The 12,641-nt window shown below is 63.8% G+C and overlaps 3 protein-coding genes across 3 annotated transcripts in view; 2 read left to right on the forward strand and 1 right to left on the reverse strand.

Annotated features, from left to right (window-relative positions):
* Positions 1–1,418: 1,418 nt before the first annotated feature.
* ARFRP1-2 (ARF-like GTPase) lies at positions 1,419–2,733 on the forward strand (the record flags this gene model as incomplete). Its single annotated transcript, XM_005775777.1, has 5 exons — positions 1,419–1,532; positions 1,599–1,676; positions 1,739–1,882; positions 1,973–2,188; positions 2,704–2,733. 5 exons carry the CDS (start codon positions 1,419–1,421, stop codon positions 2,731–2,733), a joined length of 582 nt encoding a protein of 193 aa, XP_005775834.1.
* A 5,684-nt stretch (positions 2,734–8,417) lies between these two features.
* EMIHUDRAFT_444126 (hypothetical protein) lies at positions 8,418–10,505 on the reverse strand. The gene is made up of 3 exons (XM_005775778.1): positions 9,642–10,505; positions 9,369–9,570; positions 8,418–9,028 (listed from the first exon to the last, which is right to left on the reverse strand). Exons 1-3 carry the CDS (start codon positions 10,461–10,463, stop codon positions 8,640–8,642), a joined length of 1,413 nt encoding a protein of 470 aa, XP_005775835.1. The 5' UTR covers positions 10,464–10,505; the 3' UTR covers positions 8,418–8,639.
* A 1,382-nt stretch (positions 10,506–11,887) lies between these two features.
* Positions 11,888–12,641, forward strand: part of EMIHUDRAFT_116452 (hypothetical protein) — a gene marked incomplete at both ends in the record, with an annotated part of 1,557 nt that continues 803 nt past the window's right edge. Inside the window, one exon of the mRNA XM_005775779.1 lies at positions 11,888–12,175. Coding sequence (XP_005775836.1) covers positions 11,888–12,175 — 288 coding nt within the window. The remainder of the gene's footprint in view (positions 12,176–12,641) is intronic.

The following is a 12,641-nucleotide window of genomic DNA, read 5'->3' on the forward strand; positions in this document are numbered from 1 at the left end:
GGGACCTCAATGTGGGGGACTTTGGTTTCACAGCCAGGAATAGAGGAACCTCTTAGCGCCATCGCCACGGTGCTGCATGCAGCGCCGGGCGACGACGGCTTACCGCCTCCCGGTCCCCCTCGGCACACCTCCGCTGCTTAATGTTTGGCGACTCGAACCCGTGAAGCTTCCCACTGGCGAGAGTAATTTGGCGCATATCGCTACGCGTTCCTTCGGCCGTCCGCCACACCTCGGCGGTCGCCACATATCATGCGCACGTCTTCCTGGTGATATGGCGAGCTGGCTGGCTCTGGTGTGCGCCTCGCAAGGGCTCGATCCGGACTCAGAGTCTGACCCCTGCGCGGGCAAGTATGTGGCCAAGGCGATCAAGGACCCACACTGGGACCTCGCCAACGGCGGTCGCGCCGACTTCAGGGGCAAGCACAACTCGCTGTACAACTACTTGTCCAGGGTGTCTGAGGTGGGCTGTAGTCATACTACGTGGTTACAACCACGCGCCCCTCAGGAGCTAAGGTAGAGCTGAGCGTCCCAGACGCCTCGGTGCCTCCCACACCGGGTGAGACCATCCGGATCTGCCCAGCCCGCCCTCCGGACAAGCTGGTCCCCGCGATGGCCCACGGTCCTCCGCCGCCTGGTTGAACCCCCTGCCTCCCGGTTGAGCCCCCACTCCTCGTACTCGACCATTAAATAAACTCAGAGGTCCACCACAGCCACCAGCCTCCACCTCCACCGTCGAGCCGCGATCGCTGCCGCCCGCGACGTCGCCCGCCGCGTCAGATGCCCGCGACGCCCGCGTCGAGTCGAGTCGGAGAGCCGCGCCGCACCAGCAGCAGCATCTGCACCAGCAGCAGCACCAGCACCAGCAGCAGCAGCAGCAGAGAGGCGCCAATTTTGAGGTTGCCCGAGATAGCCTGGAGATGGCCCCGCGTTGTAGCCCTAGTAGCCCCGGTGCCGGCGCCTCACATCTCAGCATCCAGGGGCCGGTTCCGCCGCGCAGTCGAGCAGCAGGAGCTCGGGCACAGCTTTGTCGACAAACAGGTTGAGCAAAATTTTGGCGAAGAAGCGCCACCGGCGGCACGCCGGGATGAACCCGCACCGATCACATTGTGCCGAACCGCGGCGGCGAGCCGCCGCGGGCCCACAGGAGGGCTCGGAGCCGCGGCACCGGTCCGCGCCGCCAGCGGGGCGAGAGCACCAGCCTACAACCTGCCGACATGGCAGTTGCGATGGCGCTTTCACACACACACACACACACACACATGGGCCGGATCACGTTGGACCCACACCCTCGGCAAAAAGGCCCCCTCCCCCCCGCGCTTTTGTTATTTGTTTCCTGGCGCCACACAGTACGCCGACTCCCCGCGCCGACTCTCCGCGCTGGCGAGCCAGGCGAAACCGGCGCCTCGACGGGCGCGCGCATGTTCTCGCTGCTCGTCGGCTTTTGGCAGCTGCTCTTCCGTCGCGCTGAATTCCACGTGCTGATCCTCGGCGTCGACGCGGCAGGCAAGACCACCGTCCTCGAGCAAATCAAGGTGCGCCCGTGAGTCCCGGCGGGCATCGGGGACGCCGCCTCATGCGCCCCCTCCACTCACGTCCAGGCCACCTTTCTCGGTCGCGAGCCGATGCCGCCGGCGAAGATTGCGCCGACGGTCGGGCTCAACATTGGACGGCTGCAGGTGTGCACCCGCCGCGCGTGGGCACGCCGCTGGTGGTGGGCTCACGCCGCCCCCGTGCTCAGGTGCGGCGGTGCAAGCTCATCTGCTGGGACCTCGGCGGCCAGGCAGCGCTGCGCGCCATCTGGGAAAAGTATTACTCCGAGGCGCACGGACTGATCTACGTCGTCGACGCCGCCGACACGGAGCGGATAGACGAGTCGCGAAACGTGCGCGCGCCGCCCGCCGCGTGCCCGCGCCGCCGCCCGCGAGCCGCCGCTGTCGCCCGGCTCAGCCGCCGCTGACGCCCGGCGGAGCAGGTGCTCCACGCGCTGCTCGGCCACCCTGACCTCGCGGGCATTCCGCTGCTGCTGCTCGCAAACAAGCAGGACGCGCAAGGCGCGCTCTCGCCGCACGAGGTGGAGGCGCGGTTCGGGCTGCAGCAGGTGCTTGAGACGAGCCAGCCGCGCCAGGTCTTTGGCACCGCCGCTCTCACCGGCGAGCGCATCGAGGAGAGCATCCACTGGCTCGTGGAGGCGAGTAACAGCCGAGAGGTAGCCGAGAGGTAGCCGAGAGGTAGCCGAGAGGTAGCCGAGAGGCAGCCGAGAGGGAGGCAGCCGAGAGGTAGCCGAGAGGTAGCCGAGAGGTAGCCGAGAGGCAGCCGAGAGGTAGCCGAGAGGTAGCCGAGAGGTAGCCGAGAGGTAGCCGAGAGGTAGCCGAGAGGTAGCCGAGAGGTAGCCGAGAGGTAGCCGAGAGGTAGCCGAGAGGTAGCCGAGAGGTAGCCGAGAGGTAGCCGAGAGGGAGCCGAGAGGGAGCCGAGAGGGAGCCGAGAGGGAGCCGAGAGGGAGCCGAGAGACAGCCGAGAGACAGCCGAGAGACAGCCGAGAGACAGCCGAGAGACAGCCGAGAGACAGCCGAGAGACAGCCGAGAGATAACCGAGAGACAACCGAGAGAGCGAGGCCTGGCGCGCTCTCCTCACTGCGCACTCTCCTCACCGCTACCCTCTCTCCTACCGCCGCCACCCTCCTACTGCTGTTGCTGCTCTTTCAGGCGCTGAGGGACTCACCAAGGATTGGGTAGCGGCGCGACGGCATGCCGGCCGGCATGCATTTCGCCTGTGCGCAGCCGTGGGCGGGATCGTAGCCGCTGCGGAGGGGGCCGCGGGCAACGATCTCGGCGACGCCGCGCGTCTCCTTCTACCTTCAACGTGCCGGGAGGAAGGGAGATGTCCTCACCGGCACCGGAACCGGACCGGTCTCTCTCTGGCTCCATTGGCGTGTGCAGGGTGACCCCATGTACTGGACACCCCGCTCTCTCCCCCTTGTGATGTGACTTGCTTGTGAAAAAAAATTGCTTTAATCCGAAATACTCGGCACAGTGCGGCTATCCCCTCCCCCTCCCCCCCCCCCCCCCCCGTCCTCTCCGGACTAGACATGTGCGCTACATTGCCTAGGGGTGGGGTGGTGGGGCATGATGGCTTGTTGTAGTGGATATGAGTTGTGGGCGTGGGTCGCTGGCTTTCGCCAGCCTTTGCAGGCATCCTAAGTTCGGCGGCTCAGCCTCCTCTGCGCCAGGGATCGCGCGGGGCGCAGCACGCCCTGTGTCGTCTGCGCGAGATCCTAGTCCCTGGTTCACCGAGGCGCCCCCTACAGGGAGTCAGCTCAGCCGCGTTCCTTGTAGTGTGATGCCTTTAAGTCTTTAGGTGTTTGATGTGCTAAGCTTGTGAGGCCTTGACAAACTTGATCTCTCGTGCGTGAGTCGTCGCCTCTTCTGTGGTGAGGTGGTCGAGTCCCACTCTCCTTAGTTCTTCATTCACTCGCCTGCTCAGTCGTAGTCTGCCGTAGTAATCAATCGTCCCCATGGGTTCTACTTTGTCGCTTATTTCTTTCATGGTCGAATCGCTGACTCGGTCGCTCTTGCGTCTTATTCGTCGGAGCCTAGTTCTGGCCTCCCCCGAGTACGCTTGCATGTTTCTCACGAATAGGTTCAAGACCGCCTTCCAGGTTTGTTCGGGTTTGATGTCTTCTTCTTCGTAGAAGGAGACTATTATTTGGTTCCACATGTGTAGATGAAGTGCGTTGTGGACCTCAGGCGTGTCCGCCGAGGTTCCGATGATGGTGAGTAGTCTCGGCGGAGGTATGCTCAGTGACTCTCCTTGTGCAAAGACCGCCCGGACGACCGGGCACACGTCGAGGTGTCTCAGCGTTTCAGAGGTTCTGTTACAGAGCCTGCACCTCGTGTGTGTTGTGGTGTCTAGTCCGTACGCCTTGAGCTGTTTCCGGAGGACCAGCCTCCTGTTGAGAATATGTCTACAATAGTTGTCGGTAATTGTAGGCGGGACCAGAGTGCTGTGTATCGCTCTTGCAGCGTTAATCCATTCTTGAGGGTGGACTATTTTGTTGCTTGTCTCCACTCTGAGGCGGAATCTTGACGAGCTGTCGTGCGGTCGGTCGGGTCGCTGCACTCGTGCCCTGGAGTCTTTTCCTCCCTCTCTTATCCACCCTGGGTTCTGTAGGAAGTCCTTCTCCCAGTTTCTGAGGATCCTGGGTTGGGTCATGCCCTTTCTGCTCAGATACTTTGTGATGTCGCCGACGCTTATCTGATCGAGTGGTTTGTCGATCCCGTCGAATGTGAAAAAAAACTGTTCAGTTTTCAAAGGCAAAAACGCCAGCCTACGCCCTCCCCTCACACTGACACTTCTCCCCTATTCCCGTCTTTAGGTTGCGCACATCTCCCAGCGAGCTAGGTTCTCCGCTTTTTCTCCCCTAGTCATCTGCCCGCGCCGCGCGCCTCTGTGGGCGTCTAGTGCAGCCACTGACAGAACTGTTCCAAAGGAGTGGTCAACGTCTCGCCTGAAGTCGGGTGGGCTCGCGCACTGCTTAGCCCTAGGGGAGGGGTGTGTGTGAGGTGTCGGAATGGTAAGGTTTCAGGCCGCCAAGGTGTGGGGGATTTGGGGGATGAGTCAGGAGCCAGCAGCCTTCCTGCTGGACCTGAGTTCACAGCTCCTCCGCCCGACGGGGTGGTCCCTTGGATTCGGGCCCCGCTCCCTTTTCCTGCGCCTGGTCTGTCCCTGTCAAGTGTGTGTTGCGAGATGCAGAGCTGGTTAGGCTGGAGCGCGGGCGGTGCGGTGGCAGGCGAGGGCAGCGCGGTAGGCGAGAGGCGGCCGCGGGGCTTCGAGTGGCGCGATAGGAGGGTAGGCTGGCTGTGGAGGGGCGCCGCGTGGCCTCGGCAAATGAGTAGTGCTTTATGAGCGGCCAGTTTTGTGCGTATTGCATATCGAGCCTGCGGTGTGGCCTAGTTGGTGCAGCGTTCGGGTCGGGGACGTTTTGGTCGTTGGTTCGAGCCCAGCTGGTGCAGTTCGTAGTCGCGTAGCGCGCGGGTGCGCGGCAGCCTCGGCAACCGAGGCGACAGTGGCGAGCAGGGGCGAGCAGGGGCGAGCAGGGGTCAGAGCAGTGCGGCGCGCCGAATTTTTTTCGATGGGCTCGGTCAGTGGGCGTGTCAGGAGGCGGCCGGCCGGGAGAAACTCGGCAGTAAAACTCCCCCTCCGCACCGAGAGCAGCACGCCGCCGCACGCTCCGAGCAGCAAGAACAAGGCGGCCCAAAACTGACAGCGCTGCTGGGTGCGGACAGGCGCGGAAGAGGAGGGTCCGCTCATGAAGGGCGGCGGCGTCGGCGCCTTGCCCGGCGGGAAGGGCGGCGGCGTCGGCGTCTTGTCCGGCGGCTGCGGCGCCGAGTCCGGCGGGAAGGGCGGTGGATCGGGGGGCCCGGGCGACGGTGGGCACGGGTTGACGACGTCTGTGCACGCGACTGGGCATGCGCGCAAGAGGTCGGCGATCTGGCGTTCGGAGTTCCAGCCAGAGCCCCCGTTCCTACATTCCCGGCCCATCCAGTAGGCGCAGCCGCAGCCCACGCAGTCGCAGCCGCTGCTGCAGAGCACGTAGTCCGGGTCGTCCGAGCATGGGTCGTACGGCGGAGCTGGCGGCAGCGCCGGCGGGCTGGGGGGCGGCGCGTCATCGCTACGCTCGCAGTGGCCGCTGCCGTCTTTCAGCCGGCACTCAGCTCCGCCCCACTGGCAATCGGCGTCGCCCGCCACAGCGTTTCCATCGCCGTCACGCGTGCAGCCTGCGCAGCCGTCCGACTCGCTGCAAACATCATCGAGCGACTCGTCATCGCTACGCTCGCAGTGGCCGCTGCCGCTTTTCAGCCGGCACTCAGCTCCGCCCCACTGGCAGTCGGCGTCGCCCGCCACAGCGTTTCCATCGCCGTCACGCGTGCAGCCTGCGCAGCCGTCCGTTGCGGATTACTGCGACTGCGTCCTCCTGCGCATAGTTATTTCGGCACGAGCTGCATGAATGAGTATTACCACAGCCGAAGCTTGTGAATGAGTGAGAATGAATGATTAAGTCAATCGGCTGGGATTTCGGGTCGATCTCGGAACCTCTGCGCAGCGGCAGCGCAGCGGAAGGAACGCGCCTACGCGATCACAACGATGTGAAAGAGAGTCAAAGAAGATGTCTTTTATTTATGAGGGAATATGCGGGCTATGAAGGCATATAAGAGAATCTCGGGCAATCTCGGGCGCCTCGCCTAAAGGACAGAAAAAGAATTTTAAAGCGAAAGAAATCAAACGTGTGCTGCCGCGATGCAAGACTAACGCAAGCTTGTTATATATACCAAAAGGAGGGCTACACGAGGCCCTCTAAGCTTGTTGACCGGGAAGGTTCAGCCGGAGAGAGTAGAGCTGCGCCTACGGACATCACGCCGCGGCGTGAGCGTCGAGACGAGGCCGCCGGCACGCGCTCTCTGACGCGTGCGCGGCGCTCGGGACTGGAGCCGCGGGCGGCGGCGACTGGTGAGCGAGCGGGCTGTGGCCGGAAGACAGGAAGGGCGGGCCGGCGCTGGATAAGAGTGGCGAATGGGCAGAAAAATCGGTGTAAGGGTGGGGAACGAGCGGCAGCGGCCGCGTCTCGCGGTTCCTCGATGGCAGCATCCTCACCTGTGAACGGGAGGTGGCAGGCATTGTGAGGCCGAGAGGGGCGTAGCAGATTACGCTCGTGCGCCACAGCGAAGCGCATCGCATGGCGGGAGCGGAGAGAGAGAGGCGGGTTGCGCGAGCAAGATGCGTCGCGCCGCTCGGGCGTGCAGCTCGCCGCGGCCATATGTGCGTCGATGGAACGGGAAAGGCGAGGGTTGGACCTTGTGTGTGGTTGGCAGCGGCGGGGGAACATAAATTAAAGGCCTATTTCGGCTCTTGGGCGGCCGCCCTCAACCCTATAGGGTTTGCGTTCGTCCGCGCGCGGCCCCAATGCCGGGCTCTGCGCCGGGTATTTCGGGCGCCGAGAGTGGCCTGGCCCCGGACCCACCCCCGAAGGCCGATGGCGACATGCACCGCGACCCATTCCGCCTCCTGGAGGCTGCTCTCAGACGTTCAAGCGGCGCCAGGCAGCGGCTCGGCCGCGCATCCTTCACACACGCCGCCACGACCGGGATGAGAGAGCCCGGTGTCGAGCCCTGGTGCGAGCTGCATGTGAGGGGCGGCTGTGGACAAAGCAGGCCCACCAGACGGGCGTCAAAGCTTGCCGTCGGGGTGCTGTCGTGGGGAGAGCCCGAGACAGCTGCAGAGGAGCCGAGTGCAGTGGCGAGCCAGAGGCTACCTGGGTCACCAAGTGGTAGCCCTTGCCCATTCTGAGCAGGGCTGTGCTTTGGTGGGGTTGTGCTTGAGCATGTGTGAAGTGGGAGTGCGTGCCGGCGGTGTCTGTGTGGATGTGAGGCTAATGACTGCACTCCAAGTGCTCCAAGTGCTGGCGGCTGTCTACTGTGCCTACTCAGGGTGTGTGGCAGCCAGCTGGCTGTGTGTCTTGTGAGCCTTTTTGTGTCTGTGTGTCGCTCGTGCGTGTCGTCATCATCTGTCTAGCGTCCACCCATACCGCGTTGGTGTCCAGTCCGAGCCTGGCTGTTCTTCACCTTTCTACCTACCTACCTCTACTGTGATGGGTAAAAAGGAACAACCAGGTCCCCGCCCTTGCGATCTTTGTGCAGGGTTCTTTGTGGGTGTGGTCGGCGACTAGCCGGGGTCGTCCTCCCGATGGGGGACTAGCACTAGCCGTCTTCCACATGGTCCCTCGGGTCCCTGCTGCTCCAATCTCTTCGTACATCCTCCTGCTGATCTCCGCAAAGTCCTGCTCCCTCCCTCGTCTCGCCCTGCGCGTCTGCTCCGCCTCACCGTCTTCTGCCCTGCGTCGTCTGGCGACGGGTCCTCCATAGTCGGTCGAGGTCGCCGCCCTCCTCGTGCCTCTTCCCAACGTTCCCTCGGCGGTAGTATCTAGATATTCTCATATCCCAGTGGATGGACGTCCGTACCGTACGCCCCTTTGTGTTCCTCTCCCCGTCCGCCAGCGCGAGACGCTCAGTCGCTGGCGGCCGCAGTTTTCTGTGAAGGCTGCGCTGCGCAACCAAGCACGGGCGGGAGGGGCTTCTCCTGCGGAGTCGTGTGTGCGCAGGCCCCAGGGCTCCCGTCTTTGCTTTCAAGAGAGATTTCTTGTTGGTTTTCAAAATCTCTCTCTTGCTTTCTTCTAGTTCTATACTCCCTACTTACTATACCAGACTGGTCGAGGAGGTTGCGCCCGTCGAAGATGTGCGCGGGCCTGCTCATCTTTTCGTACACCTTCTCGAAGTCGACGGAGCTCGAGGTACATGTCCCTGCCACTCTCGGCGGCAAATCGAAATAGCCGCAGGGAGAGGGACGCGATGTTCCCCCCAGTCTGGAGTTTTTCTTCATTTTCTCTCTGGTGGGAGGATGGGAGGGTGAGGTGGGGGAGGATACAGTAGGAAGGAGTACCTTGAGCACGCCGGATCCCGGTGTACGCATCTGCGATCTCGTCCGCATGCCACAACCCACCTCTAAGACCGCGCGGCTACTCTGCACTGGTCGCGGCTGTCCTCCGCCGCCGCACGTCTAGTCACACCGACGTCGCGCTTCAGCCGGGCTACTCGTCGCTAGGCGGCGACCCCTTGCCGACGCCCTCGACAAGGAAGCCGATCTCGCGCAGCTTGTCGTGGTCCAGGAGGTTGCGCCCGTCGAAGATGTGCGCGGGCCTGCTCATCGTTTCGTACACCTTCTCGAAGTCGAGCTCGAGGTACATGTCCCACTCGGTGAGAAGGATCAGCGCGTGCGCGCCGTCGCACGCGGCATACGGGTCCGTCTCCACGTTGACGAGCTGGTCGAGGCCGCCTCCGCTGAAGTGGATGCCAATCGCCTCGGCGGCCACGCGCGGGTCGTGGATACTCAGCCGCGCGCGCTCCGCGAGCAAGTAGTTGCACACGTCGATGGCGACCGTGTGCCGCGTGTCGGAGGTGTTCTTCTTGTACGCGAAGCCTGCAGTGTGAGCACACCAGTACGAGCTCACTAGTGTAGAGCTCGCACTAGAGGCCGTCCTCGCATTCGCCTTCCTGGGACCCAGCGCTGCCTTCTGACTGCCGTTGCTGTCTCTCCCTTCTCGACTGCCTGTGCGTGTGCGTCGTGGGTCCGGGGCTGTGTTTTTGTGTGAGCACACCAAACATTGGGGCGGGAGTGCGGTCTCGAGCAGCGTCTCCAGAGCACCGCGTGAGTACGAGGGGTGCGAAGACAGTGTGTCCTCTCGGTCGAGTACGGCTACCATACGCGTCCTCTCGAGTGCTGGTCGGGGAGCCCCTCTTCAGCCTCTAGGAGGGGGCGCCGAGGACGGCCAGCTTCTTGTTTGAGATGGTGTTGAACATCTTGCCCACGATGTTGGCGGCGAAGCGCCGCTTCTGGTAGTCGTTCATCTTGAGCACGCTCTCCCAGTACGTGCCGACCTGCGGCAGCCGGTAGTGCTTGCACAGGTAGACGAGGTTGCGCAAGTGCGTCTCGTAGCAAGCGCCGCCAAAGCCGACCGACGCCTGCAGGTACTTGCGGCCGATCCGCGTGTCGTATCTCCCCATACCTCCCCATATCTCCCCATACCTCGCGCCTGCAGGTACTTGCGGCCGATCCGCGTGTCCACTCCGATGGCATGCGAGACCTCTGACACGTCTGCGCCCGTCCGCTCGCACAGCGCCGAGATGGAGTTGATCGAGGAGATGCGCTGCGCCAGGAACGCGTCCGCCACCATCTTGCTAAGCTCCGCCGACCACAAGTCCGAGAGGAGGATGCGGCTCTTCGGCACCCACCGCTCGTAGATGGCGGCGAGCGCCCGCGCGGCCTCCTCCGCATGCTTGTCGCCCTCGGCCACGCCGATCATCACGCGCTCGGGCGACGCCTGGCAGAGCATCGCGTTCCCCTGCTGCGCAAACTCAGGGTTGGAGAGCACCACCCACTCCCCCGTCGAGAGACTCGACCGCTCGACAGTCGAGTTGGCGCGGATGACGGCGGTCATCGTGTCCGCCGTCGCGACCGGCACCGTCGACCGCTCCACGATGATCTTGGGCGTGCGCGACGCCGCCGCGATCTTGCGCGCGATAGCCTCCCAGTGCTGCAGGTCGGGCGCGTAGCCCGCGTTTGCGCCCGTCTCCTTGACCGGCGTCGAGACGGAGACGAGAACCATGTCCGCCTCCGCGATGGCGGCGGCTATGTCGGTGGAGAAGAAGAGGTTGACACCCCGCACCTCCTCCAGCGTCGGCTGCATGCCCGGCTCAAAGAAGGGAAGTCTCGCCGAGCCCCACGCCTTTATCTTCCGAGCATCATCGTCGACCACGGTGACGCGGATGTCCGGGCATTTTGAAGCCACCGTCACCGCGTGCGGTACGCCGACGTGCCCTGCGCCAATCACGCAGATCGACTTGACGGGGGCCATAAGTGTGCACACGCCCGTACACAGCACGGCAGGGCTTCCGAACACTTCAGCCTTCCAAAAAAAAGAATTCTTATCTATCTCACAGCACACTGGCACGACTAGGAGAGCGCAACCAGTAGGAGGCCCGCGCTTGCCCCCGTGCCGCCGGGTGCAACCTGTCCTATACGAGAGAGGAATCCCGGGGACCCTGTCGTGAGGGTGAACCCTGCCCAGCCCCCCTCCGTGTCGCGATGCGCTCCCCGCTCCCGTTCCCCTGTGTCCCTGATCGTCCTTACAAGATCCTGCTCGTGCAGGTGGGGACCCTGTCCTTCTCCCACCCCTCGTTTGGCGTGTACGTTGTATTTATTTATTTATACTGGCACGACCGCGAGGTGGCATGAAGGTTGCAGCGAGAGTCGGAGAGAGACTGCGAAGAGAGATAGGAAGAGGCAGACTCCCTAGGGTGGGCGACGGCTAGCGCACCACACACCTCTCCTTAAAATCCCTGTGTGGTGGCGGCGTGCCGTCCTCCCATCCCTCCCTTGGGTTGTCTGTTTTCTTTCTTTTCTTTACTGGCACGACAGTCGAGGCCTCCATCCGGCTCATGCGGGGATACACCCGCACGGGCGAGTGGCCCGAGCCCATCCTACCCAGCCCTGCCCCGGAGCGCGGCCGATCGCCTAGAAGCCCCTCTGATGAGTGGTCAGATGAGTAGTGCCCGAGAGCGAGGGATACGGAGGGGAGCACAAATAGGACGCCCAGCCTTGCCCTCTGTGCTGGCGCGTTCTTTCCGGCTGTGAAGCCGCATTGCGAGCCGGGGACCACTCTCGCGCACGCTCTATCGTATTCGGGTAGGAGCATTCGCATGAGTCCTTTTAACGACTGTGGCTGGACCCAGAGGTCGCGCCTCCGTTCGAGCTCCTTCGGGTCTTCCCCCGGCTTCATCGCTAGCATCGCAATCCAGTCATTCCATTCCCGCGGGTACGCTTTGTCTCGACGATCCGTACCAGCAGACGCCAGTAGTCTTTTTGGATGTCCTCCGTTGCTATGCGCAGTAAGTATCCGTCGAGTAGGTCCGAGCCGACCGCCTTGCCCTTTTTGAATCGTCTTATAGCCTTCTCGCACGCCGCCCATGTGAGCACCTCCTCCTTCAATCGTTCCGCCCCCTCGCTCGATGTGGGTTGTCCCCCCGTCTCGGGCTGGGTCAGCTCTAGCAGCTTCTCTACCGCCTTCATATCGACCTCTCGTCTCTTATTAATCTCCCTCCCCCTTTCCGCTGCCGCTTTTCTGATTGCCCCCCCTCGGACAACCTTTCGCTTCATCACCTTCTGCTTAGTTCTCGGGCATGTCACCTCTTCTTCTCCCTCGACATACATTGCTCTAAGCTCCCCCCCCCCCTCGCCTTCCTTCCCGACTCGGTGTGCGCCTCTTAATTCTTTTTTTCAATGGCCGCGGCGAGGCAGGCTGGGGCGGAGCTGCAGGCGCAGGCCGAGGCGGCGTGGCAGGCTGGCGGGCAGGCGGAGGCGGAGGCGAGTGGCGGCGAGGCGCTCGGCGTCGGCGCGAGTATCCTCATCTACGTCGAGAGCCGCGCGTGCTGGTGCGAGGCGACTGTGGACTCAGCGCTTCGAGCGCGGGACGCCGCACACCGGCTCGAGATCCGGCAGCGCGGTGCAGCACAGAGCCTGCGGCGGTGGCTGAACCTCTCCGAGCAGCGCTGGCTGCCGGCATCGGCGGTCCCGGCTGCCGTCGCTGCCGCGACCGCCGCCGCCGCCGCCGCCGCCGAAGCCGCAGCCGCCGCGGCTGCGCAGCAGGCTCCAGCTGGTGAGAGCGGCGGGTCTAACCGGCGGCGACAGCCAGCGCGACAGGCCGCGACCGCGGCCACGGCTGCCGCCAGATCCCAGAGCCGGCGCGACGTTCCAGGCCAAGCTTCAGCCCGCGGGGCTGGGCGCGGTGGGCGCGCAGCCGCCGAGCGCGCCGCTGCCGCAGCGCTCGATGTTGGGGCCAGGTGAGGACGCGGTCGGCGCCGGGGAAAGGGCGGGGGAAAGGGCGGGGTGGCGGTGGGCGGCGGCGGCCATCCCTCCGCGGCGAGCGGCTGCGAGTCATATTCTTCAGATCGGGCCGAGGCCTAGGTCGAGGATGAGGAGGACGAGGGGGACGAGTGCTGCCTGAGCTGCTAGAGCGGTGAGAGCGATAGCGAGC

This window comes from Emiliania huxleyi (genome assembly GCF_000372725.1).
Source record: "Emiliania huxleyi CCMP1516 unplaced genomic scaffold EMIHUscaffold_293, whole genome shotgun sequence".
In the NCBI taxonomy this organism is placed as follows: Eukaryota; Haptophyta; order Isochrysidales; family Noelaerhabdaceae; genus Emiliania; species Emiliania huxleyi.